Source organism: Terrapene carolina, unplaced genomic scaffold, assembly GCF_002925995.2.
Source record: "Terrapene carolina triunguis isolate 2854851 unplaced genomic scaffold, T_m_triunguis-2.0 Scaffold58, whole genome shotgun sequence".
NCBI classification, from domain to species: domain Eukaryota; kingdom Metazoa; phylum Chordata; order Testudines; family Emydidae; genus Terrapene; species Terrapene triunguis.
Window position 1 is genome coordinate 57,691,811 of NW_020664409.1, and position 20,462 is coordinate 57,712,272.

At 41.4% G+C, this 20,462-nt stretch overlaps 1 protein-coding gene across 2 annotated transcripts in view; it reads right to left on the reverse strand.

The window, feature by feature from the left end:
- Positions 1-878: 878 nt before the first annotated feature.
- The window catches only part of NCOA2 (nuclear receptor coactivator 2), a 275,696-nt gene continuing 256,112 nt past the window's right edge, over positions 879-20,462 (reverse strand). For both annotated transcript variants that reach the window (XM_026662482.1, XM_026662487.1), the window contains 6 exons: positions 18,835-18,912; positions 18,002-18,236; positions 14,698-14,875; positions 13,469-13,667; positions 9,261-9,350; positions 879-4,645 (listed from right to left, as the gene is read on the reverse strand). In XM_026662482.1, coding sequence (XP_026518267.1) covers positions 4,634-4,645; positions 9,261-9,350; positions 13,469-13,667; positions 14,698-14,875; positions 18,002-18,236; positions 18,835-18,912 — 792 coding nt within the window. In that variant the 3' untranslated portion in view covers positions 879-4,633. The remainder of the gene's footprint in view (positions 4,646-9,260; positions 9,351-13,468; positions 13,668-14,697; positions 14,876-18,001; positions 18,237-18,834; positions 18,913-20,462) is intronic.

A 20,462-nucleotide genomic window follows, 5' to 3' on the forward strand; every position in this document is an offset into this window, starting at 1 on the left:
AGGCGCAGCACGAGGAGTGGAGACCCCGCTGGCCGCCGCTGACCTTAGGAGCCAGAGGAACCTGCCAGGTGCTTCCCAGTGGGTGGGAACCATCCCCCAGGTAAGCGGCGGGGCTGCGGCTGAGGCCCTGTGCCCGTGGCTGGGCTGCGGACGGGAGCCGTGTGCTTGTGGCAGGGGCTGGGGCCCTGCACCCCCAACCCGCGGCTTGCAGCAGGGCTGGAGTGGGGGCTGTGAGCCCCCGACCCGTGGTGGGGATGCAGCTGGAGCTGGGGCCCTGCGCCCCCGACAGGGCTGCGGCAGGAGCCTAGGCCCTGCACCCCTGACCCATGGCTTTCTCAGGCTTTGTATCCCCCTTTCCCCATGGTTCCAGTGAGGTGTGAGGGGGGTGAGCCTGTGGCTGCCCCCCAAGTGTCCCAATATTTTGTTCTTGTCATCTGGTCACCCTAAGTATGTCTTACCCCTTCCTGGAAGGCCCCTTCTATTGGTTAAAATTACATGCCATTCATCCTTGACCTCTGTTGAAACTGCCAAAAAGGGTGCCCAGTTACTGCCAACAGTGATGTGAAGAAATGTTGATAAGGAACTCATCTCAAATAGGCCACTTAAAAGCAATGATTTTCAGTCAAGCCCAACCTCGGCAGGATTCAAAACATTGTTCTAGGAAAGGATTTGAATCCCATTGTCAAGTATGAGCCATCTAGTCCCCTGGACCACTACTTTGAAAATTTAAAAATAAGATTCTTAGACTGAAAAAAACCCACCATTGTCCTTTTAAAAATTACAGATTGATCGATCCTCTTGTGTCATTTCAAATTCAACACACAGATTTGAGTAAATGAAGACACAACAGAAACACGTTGAAATCTCTAAAGCCATGTAAAACCCGAAGGCATTAAAATTTATTAAATGATGCAATAACAACAGAATTCTTTATTTACAATAGCATTATTTAACATCAAATAAGCAAATAGCATCAGCAAAGCAATATTAACTTGCATAAATGTATTTAAAATTTCTCTGAATATATCTACCTTTGCATAAACTGCTCACACTAGAAATACAAACATCAATGCAGGTGAACAAGGTGATGTTCAGAGTCAACTCCGCTTTGAAAATAAATCACAACCTGAAACACTGTAAGCTTTCTCCTGAAGAACCATAGTTTATATATTGCTTAATTTTACCCTTGTATAATCTTTTCATATACACACATCTCAGATGCAACTTGATGAGGAACTGTACAAATAAAACCCACAACTGACAAAAAGGGGAAAAAAATTAAATGACAGTAAATGTTTGAAGAAATGTGTCCATCTCTATTCAGCAACATAAAGGTAAGTGATGATACACTTATTCCAAAATTGTACACAATTCACTATACAAATATAATACATCAGACAGCTAGGTAGGAATATACAAGACTTAAAAACCGATCTAAGGCATTATGCTAGATTTTAGCATTTTGAGGTTCTTGCACATAGCTTTACCTGTAGTAAGAAACTGAAAAGATTTTGTTTTAGTCTACAAAGAAACACCAGGGAGAAAATTCTAATTAAAATCAAAGCCACTACAGTAATTTTCTTTTGTGCAGAGAATACTTTTGCTCTTCGGCAGCATACTACCATACAAATACTAGAAAACTTGAAATTCACACCAACAATTAATGGCTTAAGTTGCATTTCAAAACTGATTGTGTATCTTTGGGTTTTGCAAGTGGAGCTGTGCCACCCATTTCACGTGTTAAGCCCATATGAACTCCATTTTAAAACATATATTAAAAAATGCATTGTATAAACTGCAAAAACATTGCTTTCAATTAATACAGGCCAAAAGGGATATTGGTATGGGACGAAATTTTAAACTTTGAGTACAAATTAATTCATTGTAGCAAAACAGCTCACTTCACTTTTTAAACTTACCACATTACATGAACACTTAAATGGGTCATATGACCAAGTTTATGTATGTATACTTTTCACATTATGTGCCTTTCACATTTAGTAATATAAGTAGAACACTGATTATTTGTTCTGTTTAACAAAATCCAAGCACTTTCTCCAACAAATTTACTGTGTACAGAATGAGAAATACTGATAATGAAGGGAATTGATTTGGCTATTTATTTTTGTTTCTACAGTGATCAATATGATCTGAAGATTCCTTCATTCACTTTTCTTTTTAATTAGCTAGTCAAAAACTCAAAATACCAGAACCTAATTCTGAGCCAAAGTAGTAGGTATAATCTCCTTCCTTTTAAAATGGCAATGGGCGATGAAGTATCATAATTACAAATTGAATAGAAAGGTTTGCAGATCTGTCATGAATAGGGACAAATTTAAACTACTCATTTTGTCCACCGTGAAAAAGATTAATCTATTGAAAGAAGTGAGGGTCAAGCATTGAAAAGGAATGCAATACAAACAAAATTAGTTTAAAACCCATTTACATTTTGTGTTGTGTGAAGTTAAAGTCCCTCTAATTTACACAATTCTTATATAAATTTAAATCAGGTATATAATGTATGTTTAATAAAAATGTCATCATATCAACGAGACTATGGAGCTCAGGCTGACAGCTACTTTAAAGTTTTCCACCAGAGCTAAACACGATGGCTCAGTTGACTAAATATTTCGTTTTAGAATTTGACATACAAAATGGTGACTGCAGAAAAGTGCTGTTTCCCTGTGTGTTACGAGTCCCTCTGAGTGGGAAACAAATGGATTAGCAGATTTCCTTGATTTTCAGGAAAATCCTTCCATGGGAAACAACTCTTTTAAATCATCTTTAACATACTTTCTTCGGCTTTGTATAGAGATCAACGGATACTTTGTACATTTTAACCCCCACCATAAATAAACAATCAAATTACAGGGAAAGAAACCTTCCACTCCCAAAAGGCATGGCTGATGAGATATTATAAAATGCATTGCATTTTAAAGGACATCAAAAAATTTGAGTTCAGATAAGAAAGTGTGTGGATTGGGGGTTAGAAGAGAGAAATAGGAGGTCAAAAACATCATCAATTTCTTGGTATTTCAAGTCCTCAGAAACTGATGCCAGTTTAGTAAAAGATTATTCCAACCACAGTGGGCAAGAAAAAAAGCCACCTTAACAGTGGCTTGTTTAGTAACAGTTTCTCTAAGATTCATTAAGAAAGAATATAAACATACAAAAAATCAAGAATTGGTTCCTACAGTGGCTGCATATAATATAGATTAGATAAATGACTTTATGAGCAGAATCACAAGTTGAAAAGTCTCAAGCCTACAAATTAGGTCTAATCAAGGCATTGTGATCCTTTACAAAACACTTTTTCAGGAGACACACACGGCTATGAAGATATCTAATTTAATACTGAAGTACCTCATTTGGAATCAACTCCACAACATGTATACCTCACAAAAAAATTATACAATTAAAACAGTTAAGTTCTCAACTTAAATTATTGCTTGTTTACATATAAAGTGGATTTTATGTACCTTATGAAACTTCCTCATAGTCCACACTGCTTTAAAAGAATTAAAAACGCATGATGGTAAATCTGTAGTGATATCTGCCATAAGTTTTAAACAAATCATTATTTTCCCAGCTAAGGGATGGGGAATGGAAATTAACATATTTTAAAGCAGGTGCCTTTAGCTCTTTTTGATATTATGCCCCAATTCTGCCACTACCATCACCAATAAATGCATTCTCATTGGAATTCATTGTTCAACAACTGGTTACGTACAGCCTAAACTGCAGGTAACACACCTGGGAAATGAAGGGCTTATCTGTTCTTTTATCCTATTAGAAGAGGAGGAGGAGGAGGAGGAAAAGAGGGCCAGGAGAGGCAGGCAGGAATTTAATTCCATAAAAAGATAATGCATTTATATTTTTGGATTCATGATTTGCACTATAATTTTTTTTTTTTTAAACAACCACCAAAAAAGCCCTTAACGAAACAGCCCTCTCACAGGATGTTTTTAGCCAGTTTTATAACTTTAAACCCATTCAAAATTGATCTGTATAGTTTTCTACAAGGTCCAGCTTTTCTATCTTTTCCTAAATCAAACCAATTGATTAGCTGTTTATTCCCCATACATTGCCCACACCCCTCACTAGCGTCCAACCCACTAACGACCCCAAAATGCAGGCCTTAGTTCAAAACACTGATTTGCAGATGGAATTGAATCCTTTGCACCAGACTGAGTAGCCAGGGAAAACAAAAAGCAAGAAACCAAGGTCTAGAACTAAACAGGAACAGAACAAGAGCATGGTTGTTTTTCCTTAAATACATACATTTAAATACATTCAATCTGACATGGTTTATGAAAATTGCCTGTCAACATTTACTTCGCAGGAGAGATCTAAGTTGCACTAAGGTGAATGCAGTGAACAGACTGAGCAACTGTCTGTACGCTAGCTTCAGACTGTCAGAGAAGAGGCTGCTCTTCCAGCAACAACTGTTTTGACTCCACTCTGGAAGGCAGAGCTGAATCCTGTCTGCAGCGTTTAGCTGAGCTCGCTCCAGTGGAACTGGCTGGCAGGTCAGTTGGGTCAAAACCAATAGATGCAGGTCTTCAAACTGGTAAGTGTTTTGGGCTGGTGAGCCCAGGCAGCTGAAGAAAGGAGCAACCAGCAACCGTCAAGGTCAGCAATATTTCTGAAAAAAATAGGAAAAGGAAACAGACATCAATGAATTATCTCCAAGTGCTTCGTGGATAGTGAGAAGACAGTCAAGAATACTAGGCATTGTACACATATGATGCATTTAAAAATACCAACCACCTGTACAGAACTCAGTCTAAATATACAAACTACAAGCTGGGTTCAAACACCATTGAAGGGACCAAATTTTTAAAACTGTTGAATGACTGTTTATGTTTGCAATTATCTGTCTTGTGGCTCTAGGGCCCCACTTTAGCCCCTAAGCAGGCATGTTATGTTAAACACTATTGGAACCAATGGGAGTTTTCACAGGCTTAAAGTTATGCAAAGGCTTAAGAGCTTTGCTGGACTGTGGCTAAATCTCTGTTTATGCGCGCGCGGACACACGCACACGGAGACAGATGGAAAATTAGGTGGCTAGCTTTGAAAAATCTGTCCCTACAGATTTGATTTAAGTTGACAAGGCAAGGCATTTCATGTGTGTGTGTTGATACTGAATGGTCTTTGATCTTTCAGGCATGTGCAGGCAGAACTGCCAGTGAAGTCAATGGGAGTTTGCTTGCACAAGAACTACAAGTTAGACCACATCCTTAAATCATTCAGATTTGTCTAAATAATGCAGGCCTCATGATCACTAGGATCACCCAATATTTGGAGACTGTGGATAATAAGGTTGTTTAATGAGAGAGTTATCTCAAATCTGAAATGGTTGTAACCAGACCCTTTGTTCACAATTTTCTTGATGTTTCACTTTTTAAAAGTGTTATAAAATTAATAAAAAAGGAGTGAGAGAAAGGAAAGGTGTCAACTAGCAAGGCAAAGAGTTCAGGGCTGAGGGAGGGGAGAGGGGGGGCGCAAGGTGGAAGTTTCGCCTAGGGCGCAAAACTTCCTTGCACTGGCCCTGCACTTGACTCAGTTTTTCAAACTCTTCTTTGCAACCATGAGGGCTGGAAATAGCATTTTCAAATGAAAGCTTAGATTCTGAAAAGATCACATGCCTCAGAGAGCCAGTGTAAGGATCCATGGGGCTAGAACCTGGGTCTGTGCAGCCAGGGACAACTGACAGTCCCACTGGGCCACCTCCAAGAACCACTGTGGAGATTAGGCACTGCAAAAAGTACATCCCAAAGCGTCCAGAGTGACAGCACCCTGCAGCCCTCTGATTGGTTAAGCACACTATTTAACCCTGGACGGTGGTTCAGGAAGTTGTCTGAGCAGACTTCCAGACTGTACATTGCTTTCTGGTGTCTAGCCTCCAACTCCAGCCTGACTCTTGCCTCCTGTTTCCAGCCTGGTAACTACCTCTGATCTCTGGTCTCTGACTCAAACCTAACTTTGACCCTGACTCTGCTTATCAATCCCAGCTCTAGTGATACCCTGATCCCTGCTTGCTGACTACTGCCTTGTGGGCTGTCCTCAACTTGTGGACATCAGCCCAGCTGGGACTGCTAGATCAGACCGCCTATGTCCCGGTACTTTACAGCCAGGGCCCTAGGTTTGTGTCTGTTCATCAATCCAGCCCTGCCTGGGGGTATAGCTGAACCTCTCTGAGGGGGAGTCAAGCCTGAGGAGCCCAGTGGAATCCAACAGAGCACGGGTGATCAAACTGTGAACATACATATAATCTATTAAGTGAAAACATCACACACACTCCCCCCACTTGAGCCCTGGCTATTAGGAGTTAACTACGCTTTGGTGGTTATTCTTACTACATGGTGACAGTGTACACTGCAACAGTATTAGCACATTATGGATGCAAAATGACAAACAAAAGTAAAAATTCATAAGGAATCATGTCACTACACTTTTGGTGTAGCCACTTTCCTAAGTGAGGATTTAAAAAATATTGCAAAAAGTACCCAGCCCACATTGGGCCAAATTTATTCTAGTAACTCCAAAGGACTTTTGCAGAGGATGAATTTGTTTCACTGTGACATAATAAAGATTAAGCCATGTGAGTAGGAAAAATATATATACAAAAGGAGAAAAATTATGGATATATATAGCGGTCCAACATCTTGAGAGATTAAAAGAGACGTGACAAAGTCGGTCCATCAGCGGTGCTTAGCAATGGTATAGGAAGAGAGCCCCATGCACAAGTGGCAAACCTTCCCACAGTGGCTACAGGTCCACTCGCCAATATGATGCTATAGCGAGGAGGTGTGGCTTCCCTCAGATACGGAGGGAACGCCGCAAGCCAGCTGGTGGGCAGAGCCAGGAGGGCCCCGCTCCACACATGTGAGGGGCAGAACAGGAAGGGGAAGTATAAAAGGCCAACCCAGCAGCTCAGTTGGGGGGAAGCTGCCAAAGGAGACGCACTTCTTCCCTGCTGCTGGAGTGGGACGCCAAGGAGAACCATTGCTGCCCCGGAGACCAGCCTGAGCTTCCAAGAGCCCTGCCACTTCCAACGCTGAGGAGCTGCTGCCGCTACATGTGGTGTATCTCGGGAAGACTGAGGATGATCCCTGGACACAGGTACACCCAATGGGGAGGGTAGGAAGCAGCCCAGGGAAACCAGGCAACAGTCTGGTTGACAGCTGGCCTCAGCTGTGTTGCGGGTGGACCCCGCTGACCCAGTGGCGGACCACTCCACCACTGTTAGGGCCCTGGGCTGGGACATGGTGGAGTTGGGCGGGCCCACGTCCCCCCTGCTACCCTATCCTGGGGTGGCAGTACTCCCCCTCCTTAGGCCAGGAGGCCTGCGCTCCTCAGGAGTCCGTACCTGAGCTCCATAGACTGTGCGTGGCGCTCCCCCCTACCGGAGCTCCATAGACTCTGCGTGGCGCTCCCACCACCTGAGCTCCATAGACTGGGCTGGTGCTACAGCTCTGTCTGACTCAGTCAAAATGTGGGCAGGAAAAACTAAGGCAGAAGGAGCTGTGGATCTCGGTTATAATCTCTGCCTTTTTGTTTGAGCAGACAGGGATGCCCATGACCACCTTTAAGGCTGCTTTCAACAGCTATGACGTTTGTGTGATGTGGTGCATGGTTTCAAGACTGGAGACTCTGTGCAGGCAACTCTATAGCAACCGTAAACATCTAAAGGAACGAATAATATTTAATGCACTTTATTTCAGTGAGGTAGATCTGCGTAAAGTCTAACAAGTCAGTTCTTCTAAGAGTGAGGGTATAGGACAGAGATCGGCAACCTTTGGCACGCGGCTTGCCAGGGTAAGCTGGTTTGTTTACCTGCTGCGTCAGCAGGTTCGGCAGATCACGGCTCCCACTGGCTGCCATTCACCGCTCCAGGCCAATGGGGGCTGCAAGAAGGGCGGCCAGCACATCCCTCGGCCCGCACTGCTTCCAGCAGCTCCCATTGGCCTGAAGCAGCGAACCGTGGCCAGTGGGAGCCCTGATCGGCCGAACCTGTGGACGCGGCAGGTAAACAAACCAGCCAGGCCCGCCAGGGTGCTTACCCTGGGGAGCCGCATGCCAAAGGTTGCTGATCCCTGGTATAGGAAATGTGGCGGCTTTGATGAGATAAAAAGAACACTAGAGGTAAGATATGGTAATTAACACAGCAGCCACTAGATGGTGCTTTGGGATCATACTACAGAAGAACAATCCCTGCTTAATATATGGTATTCTGACTGCATATTGAAAGTTTGAGGGTATCAATATAGTTTTCATATGGTTTTAAATCCAAGTACATTTAATCATTTCTGATTTAAAGTCTCCTGGGCAAGGACATTTCTACTGATACTGACCATTTTTTTATATTTGTGTGGGTTTCCACTGATTTGATATTTGGATCACACAGAGAAAATATTATACCTTGTCTCCAATCACACCAGGTCCCAGAATATCATGTTTGTTGTAACAAGATTTCTTTGACGCTGAGGAAGGTTATTTTCTATGAAGAACCTTCCAGTGAGGGGACACTTACATAACCCACCTCATTTACTTGGCTACTGTCCAAGAAGACTACAGTAGCTTCTCTTCAATACTACTACTGCCTGGAATGCAAATCCGTTTTGTCCCAAGTAAGTGCTAAGTACTTCATCAACTGGAAATTTGTGCTTAGTCAGCTCAGTACCATCACTCTCCTTGAAGTAAGTACTGTCTATAAGGTAACAACTTAAATAATACTTGAAATTGTTGCCCTAAGTACAACGCAATGAAAAGAGGAGTAACACTTAAACAACATTACACTTGAAATGGGTTAAATAAGTAGCAGTGGACATACAAACTAGCAGTGAGGCTTCCCTCCTTCTTCTGCAAACACTTGTATCGTTGTTCCATAAAAAGCAAATAAACTATGAATAAAAGTTTGATGAACTTAATTGTCTATTTGTTACCTCAACAGATGTTAATGGAAAAATACAGACTACAGATGTAACACACCATTCGGGATCTAAACTAGGATCCTTAATATAGATGTCACCACCAGATAAATTAAAAATAAAATTTACTGTAAAAGCCTTTTAAAAAAATACCATCCAGAGAAAGAACGATTAAGTCACTGGTTATCAAAAAGAAAAACTACTAGTACCCTAGCTATCTTCTGCTCCTTTAAACAATAAGACACCTGTACACATTTTAGTCCTTCAAATATTCATGGTTTAGTTGTGTGTGTGTGTGTGTGTGTGTGTGTGTGTGTGTTTTCTTACCCGAGATGCATCGCCCTCCTGCTTTATCATATCCATTCCAGGCAGCTGGTTTGGAAAAAGATTGCCTCCCCTCATAGCAGGATCATTAACCTGGTTAAAATGAGATATTGCAGCAGATTAGTTCAAAAGTATGTCAGGGAATTTGAAGGGAATGTAAAAAGAGAACATTAGAAACTAATAAGCCATGTTCCAAATGTACATCATCTCCTGCCTCTGAAGAGAAGCTAGGGTCAGAGAAGTGCCTATGTAAAAACGACACCTTTCTTACTCAGAGAGTGTGTGCGCGTGTGCGTGTATCTGAGTCATATTATCTTACTTGACTGATGGGAAAAAAAAAAGTCTTTCCTGGTATTGTCATCTTGTACGTTTTCTTAACCTGCTCTATTTATTAAGTTGGTGTCATTCTAAGAGGAGCTGCCTGCTGGGAAGGGCTTGAAGCTATAAGCTACCTGCTATCTTCCGAATTTCACTGACAGAGGCAGTTGTTACTGCTGCACCTACACATCACAACACAGCTTTCGGAAGGAAGTACAAAGAGAAATCATGGGTGCTGCATCCCATTAACATTGATTAGGGAAAAGAAGTTTTCTGTCTCCTCTCCTCCTCCTGGCTGCTGGGAGGATGAGGTTCTTTCACTACACTACCCTTCACCATAGTTTTGGCTGCAGCAAAGGGAGAAGAACAAAAGGATATAAACTGGCTGTCGGGAAGTTTAGGCTTGAAATTAGACGAAGGTTTCTAACCATCAGAGGGGTGAAGTTCTGGAACAGCCTTCCGAGGGAAACAGTGGGGGCGAAAGACCTCTCTGGCTTTAAGATTAAACTTGATAAGTTTATGGAGGGGATGGTTTGATGGGATAACGTGATATTAGTCAATAGGTCAATAACATGCCATCGCTGGTAATTAGTAACAATGGTCAATGATGGAATATTAAAAGTTACTACAGAGAACTTTTTTCCGGAGGGTCTGGCTGGAGAATCTTGCTCGCATGCTCGGGGTTCAGCTGATCACCATATTTGGGGTCGGGAAGGAATTTTCCTCCAGGGTAGATTGGCAGAGGCCCTGGAGGTTTTTCGCCTTCCTCCTCAGCCTGGGGCAGGGGTCGCTTGCTGGAGGATTCTCTGCGACTTGAAGTCTTTAAATCATGATTTGGGGACTTCAACAGCTGAGTCAAGGGAGAGAATTATTCCAGGAGTGGGTGGGTCAGCTTTTGTGGCCTGCATCATGCGGGAGGTCAGACTAGATGATCATAATGGTCCCTTCTGACCTTAAAGTCTATGAGTAAGGGGGACCGGCATCCACTAATCCCTTAGTCCCTCCTTCAGTGTGGTCTCTGTTGCTATTCATTGGTTTGCCAAGTAGAAACAAAGCGATGAGCAGCAGCATAGACAGTGGAGCATTTGCTCTAAAGAGCCAGGAAGACAATCCTGCATGGTTTACAGGCAGTTCACATTCAGAAAGTTGTCTTTGCCACTAGAAGGGTTAGAAGCTTAATTATTTTTAGCATGAAAGTTTAAAATCTGCAGAAATTGATGGTTGAAGCCCCTACACTTGTCAGGGAAGGTTTTCCCATCTCAATGACAAGAAGGGGAATGGATTTTTCAATCCTTTATTGAAAAATTAAAATTCAGAAGCTACTGAACTGTGCTCTGCAAAGAAAGGGCCTGGAGAGTGTTGCAACTCATTCTTCTGTGTTTGGGTTAAACAACTGCATTTGTACATGACGAGTATTGCCTGTTATTGACAACTGTGCAGTAGAAGATTTGTTATAACATGCAAAGGCTGAATGTGTGAGTTCTTTTCCATTTTGTTCCAAAGTGCAGGGAAGGAACTGGAAAACAATTTAAATTGCGAAAAATCAAATCACATCCAAATGAATCCAAAACAAATATTGGTAACAAAGAAAGCAATATGATTTATGTATGGGTAAGATTTATATGGTTACTGCAGAGGCAGTACAGCTATGGAAAAGCAAGCTGGCTCTAGTCTGCCTTGCACAATATCAACACAATCATCAGTCATGTTCCAACTGCAGAATTATTATTATTGCCACTGGTGATGCCAGCATTCTAGTTTGCAGTGTTGGCAGTTAGAAAAATAATTTTTAGCTTTGTAAATGAAAGACATTTTATTTGGAAATTACTGAAAGAAAAAAAACAAAAATATAATTTTTACACAGCGACAAAGAGTCCTGTGGCCCCTTATAGACTAACAGACATTTTGGAGCATGCTTCAAAAAGTCTGTTAGTCTATAAGGTGCCACAGGACTCTGTGTCACTTTTTACAGATCCAGATTAACATGGCTACCCCTCTGAATTTTTACACAGTAGCTCTTCTGACGACAATTGCCGTTTAATCAGAGAAACAAGGTGACATAGAAATTAATAATTTTTACATTTAGCTGAAGGTTCTTCCAGAGCATTACAGATGATGCCATAAAAAGACAGGTCTAATTGTGTTACTAGATATTAAACCCAAATAAAAGCAAAAAGTGGACAAATTTGCAATCCTTTTGCTCTGAAGCAAGTTACCATGCCTTTCTGCCAACTGAGCTGAGCCAGGTGGAACATTCGCAATATGAGGTCTCTAATCATTTCCTGACTCCTTTGTTTGATTCTATATGCAGGATATCCCAGATACCTTGAAACAATATTTTGAAAACAAATTCTTAGCAAACAGCAGGCCAGTTTTGACTTTGGCAGTAATGCATCTGTGTGGACTAAGAAAGTTAACACCGAACAGAGCAAACCTTGAGTAGACTGCTAGTTAATGGTTCATTTAACATATTGCAAAGTCTCTTCTGCACTGCTGCAGACATTTTAAGCTGGCTCTCAAACATCCCAGTAAATAAATCTGTACACGACTCAAAATTCCAAACAGGAATCACTAGCCCCATGCCTTAAACAATAACAGGATGGTTTGGCAAAAATGAGTAGAGGGAGTAGAGTGGAAAATCAAGTCTGTAAAGAAAGCTCTGGCCAAATAAACACTTCCTTCCCTCCTCCCCCTCTTCTTCCCACCTCCTTTAGTATTGCAAGAAATTGCAACCACTTGCTCTGCCTCAGTGGCTTGGAAGGCAGACTTTAAAAAATGCTGTAATTCGTGAGACTGGGATTTTGAAATAACCTTGAAATTCTTGTTCCCCAGATAATGAGAGGGTTTAAATGTTTATTTTGAGTACCATCAACAGCTAGAGGGTTGGTGTGTTACTGATGTTAATAAAGAACAGATGAAAACCCTTAGGACTCATCTAGTAGTATAAAGCTCTGGCTTAGAGAAGTGACATTCACTTAGACGAAAAACAAGAAAAGACCTTCCACCTTTCTCTCACTATTGTCCCCTTCAAATCTCTACTTCCATCTTCCATTGCTTTAATTAGTTTTACTGCATTGAACATTATTTGAAACTTGTGTGTTGTCTAAGTGAAATTTCAGTCCCCAACTACCATGTTGTTTGATAATTTGAGACAATCTTTTTCTCAAGCCCTTTTTAGTTTAATGTGTGAATTTCATCTTGGAGATTTGCATGGACAAAACTGAAAGTAAAATGTTATTTTACTGGTTATGTATATCTTAAAGGGGAAAAATGTGTTCTACGTAATAGCCCCAAAGAAAAGTACATGTGTAAAACTCTTTCAGGGTGTAAGAACAGAATTAGCTACCTGGCTTAGCTACATTACATTATAAACAGTGTGAATTTTGTGCTCATGACAGATGCCAGATTAACAGTCCTTGAGGCTGAAGTCCTATTTATCCATAGAGCAGGTACAGCCTGGACAATGACAGCTTAATCATCTCCAAAACACTACTGTGGCAATGTGCCTCACCCTTACCAGCAGAAAATAGCTTTATGCCCATTCTGTCCTTGGCTCCATTGCTGAGATGATTAACAAGGGAACCAATAAGTGTCAACTGTGCTGTGGAAACCCATCTACTGGGAACTGAACTAGATCACCAAATTAATTCCACAGAAGCTATGGAGCAACCAAGCAGATGCTAACTACTGTGGAGCTGGATTTGAATCAGAAATCCAGATATGAAAGGTGCATTAGTCATCCAGTCCTTTGAATGCAGAGCTAAAACTGAAGCTTTTCTTTTTAACATACCATTTTCAAAATAAGCTAGCCGTTACAGTCAATCTCAGCTTCCCAGAAAAACTACAAGTCAAGTAAATCCTCTAGCTGTGGTCTCAGATCCTTAAATTCTCACCTGCTCAGGACCCATGGAGGACAACCCTGATGTAGGCACAGAGGTCGCTGAGGTCATGCTGATCTGCCCTGTCATCTGGTTCATGTTGTTCATGCCACTTGTGTTGGTTGCCATGGATACACTGATGTTCATGTTGTTATTGTACATGCTGGTGTTTGCTTGCTGCCCAAAATGTGGAGGGGACTGTTGTGAAAACATGCTATATCAAGGAATGAAAAAAAGCAATGTGTCAGACTCAGAACACTGACATCACTAAGAAATCACTCTCAGAATATTTCTCAGACTAAAATTTATACATGCAATATACACTAACTTCCAAGGCCAGCTGCTTTGCAGGCATCAGCGGGCTATATTTTCAAACTTGAAGGCCTGATGTCTGTGCACTAAAATGCATGCCTTTGTCCACATGCAGAATTAATGTGGCTGAGTGTACCAATCTGTTGTGCGTGCATAATAGCAACTTATATGTCTTGCTTTCTACTTGCTACGTAGGTCTAAAGCAGCTTGGGATGAGGAATTTTTGGAGGGGATGTAAAATACTAGTTCCCCCCAATTATTATCATCATAGTAGAGGGGAATCAAGTATATTTAGCATCTGGACTGGTAAGTTTTCATGATCATTTTGCATGCTTATTGTAGGAGGCAATTTGCACACATGAATACCAGATTTGAATGCATGGTTACAGCAAGTGGACTCAAGTGTAGGCATGCAACTGTGCAGAAATTTTTGCTGACAAACTTCAAGAATAAGGTTTTGAAAACTTGGCCCGCACAGCATAAAGTCTAGAGCAGACGTCTTTCACATTCATGAACAAGACCTTGGAATAACTGAAGAACCATGAACTGTGGAAGATCCCCTCCCAAGCCTTATACAAAATCCAGTGTGTGTAGGAGCAGAACTTCTACTCAAAGTGAAAGTCACATTAAAGCTTTTCACCACATCTTATATGCATTACACTATTTACACGTCAGCCCTTTCGCTGCATAGTACAAAGGCACTAAAGCAGCATAACTAAGGCATCTTTATTAGCAGTAGATTGTTAATACACAGAATAAATTTTTTTAAAAAAAATTACATAAGGGGTCTATTATAGTAGAACGAGTGTAAGATGTCTAGTAAGCAGAGTAAAGACAAAATGTAAATACTTCCTCTTGTGAACACTAATTGAGATAAACACAAGGCAGAATTTAATAATGAAATTATGACATTTGTATTTTTGTAGATTTACCTGTTTCCACCCATATTCCCTTGTGCCCACCCATTCATCTCTGTAGAGGACTGGTAGGCAGGAGTAGCCTGAGACTGCTGTATCATAGGACTCTGAGTATGAGCCATTCTTGGGGACATCAGTGGACTCTGGGGAGTGGTAGCCCCTGTGAAGCCTGGATCAGGTTGTTGACTTATTCCTAAAGAATAAAACAGGATTTTCAGTCATTGTATGTTGTAAACTAATACAAACCAAAGTCTTGATTTTCCGGAGAGATCTATGTGGACAGATGCTTATGCCTTTGTGGCTTCCCATGGATATCCACTGGAATCCACATGGGTGGACTCTAACGCAGGATCTGAGTTAACATCAGGACATTAACAACTAAACGCTACATACATAACCTTTTAAAAAATCATTTCACAGCTGCCCTTTGGCTAACTGTATTCCTTACTGAAAGTTATAGTGACAAAATGGAAAATCAGCCTTTTGTGGAAATCAGGTACATTAAAATAAATAAAAGCCATTCTTCTTCAGTCTCTATAAAAAGCTTTTCACTGCAAAAATGTTGTGCACTAGTTCCTAACTACATCATGCCTAAAATCACCTTAATTATGACACCATCTTTTAACATATACACTTCTACCCCGATATAATGCGACCCGATATAACACGAATTCGGATATAATGCGGTAAAGCAGCGCTCCAGGGGGGCGGGGCTGCGCACTCTGGCAGATCAAAGCAAGTTCGATATAACGCGATTTCACCTATAACACGGTAAGATTTTTTGGCTCCCGAAGACAGCGTTATATCAGGGTAGAGGTGTACAATGTTCTTGTAGCCATGTTGGTCCCAGGATATTAGAGAGAGACAAGGTAGTAGATGAGGTAGTATCTTTTGAAAGCGTGTCTCTCTCGCCAATGGAAGATAGTCCAATAAAAGATATTACCTCACCCACCTTGTCTCCTCTTTTAACATTCAGAAATTTTTTTTCCATAAGCTTCTGTAAGTTTCCATAACATTTGTGTCTGTGTCCTTTTGTGCATGCAAAACAGGTAATGTCATTTTGAACGATTAGTTCATTTTGCACAGTCAGAGCTTGTTTATGTGCAAAGATTCACTGGTTTAACTTAAGGTGTGATTTTACTGATTTAAAAGGCTAAACTGGCACAAAAGTCTGCATGGACACATAGGGTACCTCTACACTGCAATAAAAGACCATGGCACAGCCCTGGCTGGGCTGGATCAGTTGACTCAGGTTCATGGGGCTTGGGCTGCGAGGCAATAAAATTCTAGTGTGGACATTTGGGCTTGAGCTGGAGCCTGGAATCTGAGAGCCTGGGAAGAGAGTGGGTGTCAGAGCCCAGGCTCCCACCTGAGCCTGAATATCTACATTACTATTTTTAGCCCTGCAGCCCAAGGCCGGTGAGACCGAGTTAGCTGATCTGGGCTCTGAGATTTGGTGCTGAGGGTTTTTTATTGAAGTGTAGACATACTCTTATTTTCTTTTAAACCAAGCTTTTTTTTGCTTTACTTTAAGTCAATCATGAACAGGTTTAAACTAGACCAAAATAAGCCACTCTGAAAATGAGAAATAAGAATATCCGCATTGGGGTTTCCACTGGCAAAACAAAGATCAATGAAAACTTGTGTTTAGACAAGGCCAATATATATTACAAAATGTGTCAAAGGCACCCGTGAATTACCAAACAATTACAAATTAACAGAATGTAACAGAATTGCCTGCTTGCCTTCACTGTGTAAAACTGCTCAGAAGGCTGAACGAAGCATGTACAGCAACATTCGACATTGCAAGCAAGTTCACTAAACATCTCTATTCTTGTAACATTTACAACAAAAAGAGTTAAAAAATAAACTAAAACATTTTGTGATGTACAGAAAAAATCAAATACAAAGACCCCCATTAAAACAGTTCGGTCCCAATTTTCTCCCTCACCACAAATCTTTATAATTTTCAATCAAAATTTTATCAAAAAGGAAAAAATGTTATCATCTGAATCTTTGCCTGGACTGTAATAAAAATTCACTTCTGGTGACCTGTAAGTGTGGAAATCCATAGCTTAAAAAGGCACGTGCCCAGTCCTATCCATAGTAAGTCAAAAGAAGCCTCCCACAGGGTATTCTTTTCACCAAAAAATGAGCAGAAAATGTCTTGTCAGATTATACTGTTTGCACAAATAGATATTTTAATGCTCAGAGAGGAAGCATGGTCCAGTGAAGAGGACTCTGGAGTGGGAGTCAGTAGACATGGGATCTACTCCCAGCTTTTCCACTGAAACTGCAGGACAGTGGGCAAGTCATAACTTTTCTGTACCTCAGTTTCCCCATTATAAAATGGGTATAATAATGCTTAGTTACCTTTGTAAAGCAATTTGAAATCAATGGATGAAAGGTATGATATACTATTCAGTAGAAACTGGTGTCAAGAATAACACATCGGAACAAGAGACAGGAAATTAAAAATTCAGCATAAGGTAGAATGAATTTTTGTTAGTTATATCAGCAGAACATGCACATAATACCTATAACTGTTACATGGGAAGAGGAAAGGTCAAGGCTATGCAGTAGTAATAAGCTGTATCTGACCTGTCCACCCCCAGAACAAACCTGAAGACTGCTTAGTTAAACACATGGGCATAATGACATTGGCGGCTATATGCATATAAGTTTGGACATAGGGAGGGGGAAGTCTTTTCTGATATTAAGGTATATTCAGTTAACTAAAAGTCAACACTTAAACTGTTAATTTGACATTAATACATGCACAAAAATATTAGAAGTTACATACCTAATGTTAACTAATCTCTCAAGATCAACACATAAAAACAAATCAGTATAATGATGATATAAAGGGATTATGAACAGTTTTGCTTCTAAATGATTTTTTACACAACTTCACTCTGTTCACCAATATTGACAACAATTAGCATATTTTTATTCATCTTCACTGCTGGAGTAAATATTGATTTATTTGTTTTGGTCAGAATCCAAAGCCTTTCAAGCCCCTTTGTATAAATATAGCAATATTTATATGTGTGTGTTTATACACACACTTCTGCCATTCAGCAGAGAAGATCTGCACTCAGAGAGAAGGTGGTACCTGAGCTGAGAATCTGGCAGGTACTGTACTGCCTCTGGGGACTCATGACAGGCCCAAAGTGTCCTCTCATATTTCCCATCATTCCCTCATTAACCAGATTCATCTGGGAGCCATGCAAGGAGCTGTAAAAGAGGAGCTATGACCCAGGACTGGGGGACACTGGGGAGAAAGAACTGGGGAAAGGTGGGGATGTAAGTCCAGTACCATAGTTTGGAGGAAATGGAAACTGCTGTGCGTTTGCCTGCGGAATCCGTGGGTTGCTCATGGTTGCTGGTATGCCACCAGAGGCCACCATGCTTGGTGACATATTCAAACTCTGTCCTCGCATCATCAGAGTCCGCTGTTGCACCTGCTGTTGCTGATGCATCTGTCGTTGCCTCAGGTGTTGGCTCAGTATCTCCCTCTGCCTCTGGGCCAGCATCTGTGCATTGATAGGTGCCTATAGAGAAAATGATAACTGAGAATCAATACATAATATTAACTACAGAGGCATCTCTATGGGAATGACTCATAAAATTCAAGTTCCTTTCCTCACCATATGCCTAACTATAAAATTAGATGGAAGGTGAAATTCCTAGCATTACTTCTGACGTGCTGAAGAATTTCAAAACTGAAATAGAGATTAACACAGATAATTTTAGTACTACAAGTTTAAGATTACAAATCACTGGAATGAATTGTTCCACTCAAATTGCCTTTTCCCTATGAGGTGAGGAACTCAGGTTAAAATGTAGATTTGTCACCATTCCTTCTTCACTCCCAGGAAACAAATTACCACACAGCTTAGAGATAGAAAAGGACCTTAGGAATGCAACTTCCACAAGTTGTTTTTGTATTTTAAATCTGGAAATAAATACTCTAATTTAGGGTTGTATTGTTTTGTTTACAGTCTCTGCCTTATGATTTATTACTTGTATTTACTATGTATTATTGACATATTTAAATTGAAGAGTCTAGGTTTCAGGAGAAACTAAACTTGGGACAAATGGAAAATGCAGTGAACAAAACAGAAGTACCTACAGTACTAGCTCCCTCACCTGTGTGGGTACTCCAGGTCTCAGAGACAGGTTCATATTGGAGACGCTGCTGATTTGATTTATCAGTGGCTGGCGATTCTAAATCAACAAAATGAAAATGAAGGTAGAAGAAGAATGCTAAACAAGGGAACCTGCATACAAAAGGAATACAAACAAAAATTCTGCATGCCTTACAGGTTCTGGTGGACAGTCTCAGTTAAGTATTCATTGTTTTAGCTGCCCAATTCCCATTAATGTTAAAAAACAAACAAACCTCACGCTTCAAGGAGACAATATGCCATATGATCTACAGTAACTCCTCACTTAACGTTGTCCGGTTAATGTTGTTTCGTTGTTACGCTGCTGATCTATTACAGAACAAGCTCATTTAAAGTTGTGCAATGCTCCCTTATAGCGTGTTTGGCAGCTGCCTGCTTTGTCCACTGCTTGCAGGATTCTCTGGAAGAGCAGCACCTCCTTCCTGTCTGCTCTGCTTAAAAGGGCAATGTACTTGAAGTGGGGTCAGTGTACTTAAAAGGGCAATGCACGTCTCTCTCTCTCACTCATGCACGCACCCCCCAGCACTTTGAAAGTCAGCACTTGTGCAGCCCTGCATGTGCTGTCAGGAGGAGGGAGTGGTGCGCTCCAGCTGGATAGCATGGGCTCATCATCATGTTCAGTTTGTAGTAGGGAAGTGTTTGTAGCTACTGCCCTGCATCTATTGTGTTTCCTCCCTCCTGCCTCAGTCCATGCTGCCTTGTAGAGTGTGAGGCTACATTAACAACAGCATATTAATCCTTGAGGGCTCAGCCGAGTGCTAGTTCATCATTTAGCAGCAAGGCATTCCCTGGGAAACGTTCTGTCCTCTTACTCCACCACCTCAACCAAGCTTCACAATCATTCATTGCTTTGTACAATATTAAACTGTTTGTTTAAAAAACGTATACTGTATATGTATATAATGTCTTTTGTCTGGTGAAAAAAATGTCCCTGGAACCTAACCCCCCCTATTTACATTAATCCTTATGCGGAAATTGGATTCGCTTAACCTCGTTTCGCATAAAGTCACATTTTTCAGGAACATAACTACAACGTTAAGTGAGGAGTTACTGTATATGGTATAGCAGCCTGAGAAATTCCAAATGCAATGCCTTTATAAAAGATGGTTACTCACCGTTGTAACTGTTGTTCTTCGAGATGTGTTGCTCATATCCATTCCAGTTAGGTGTGTGCGCGCCGCGTGCACGATCGTCGGAAGATTTTACCCTAGCAACACCCGGTGGGTCGGCTGTGGAGCCCCCTAGAGTGGCGCCGTTATGGCGCTGGATATATACCCCAGCCGACCCAGCGCCCCCTCAGTTCCTTCTTGCCGGCTACTCCGACAGTGGGGAAGGGGGACGGGTTTGGAATGGATATGAGCAACACATCTCGAAGAACAACAGTTACAACGGTGAGTAACCGTCTTTTCTTCTTCGAGTGCTTGCTCATATCCATTCCAGTTAGGTGACTCCCAAGCCCCACTTAGGTGGCGGGGTCGGAGTGAGACATTGCTGTGTGCAGAACCGCTGACCCGAAAGCAGCATCGTCTCTGGATTGTTGCACCAGCGCATAGTGAGTAGCAAACGTGTGGACCGATGACCACACTGCAG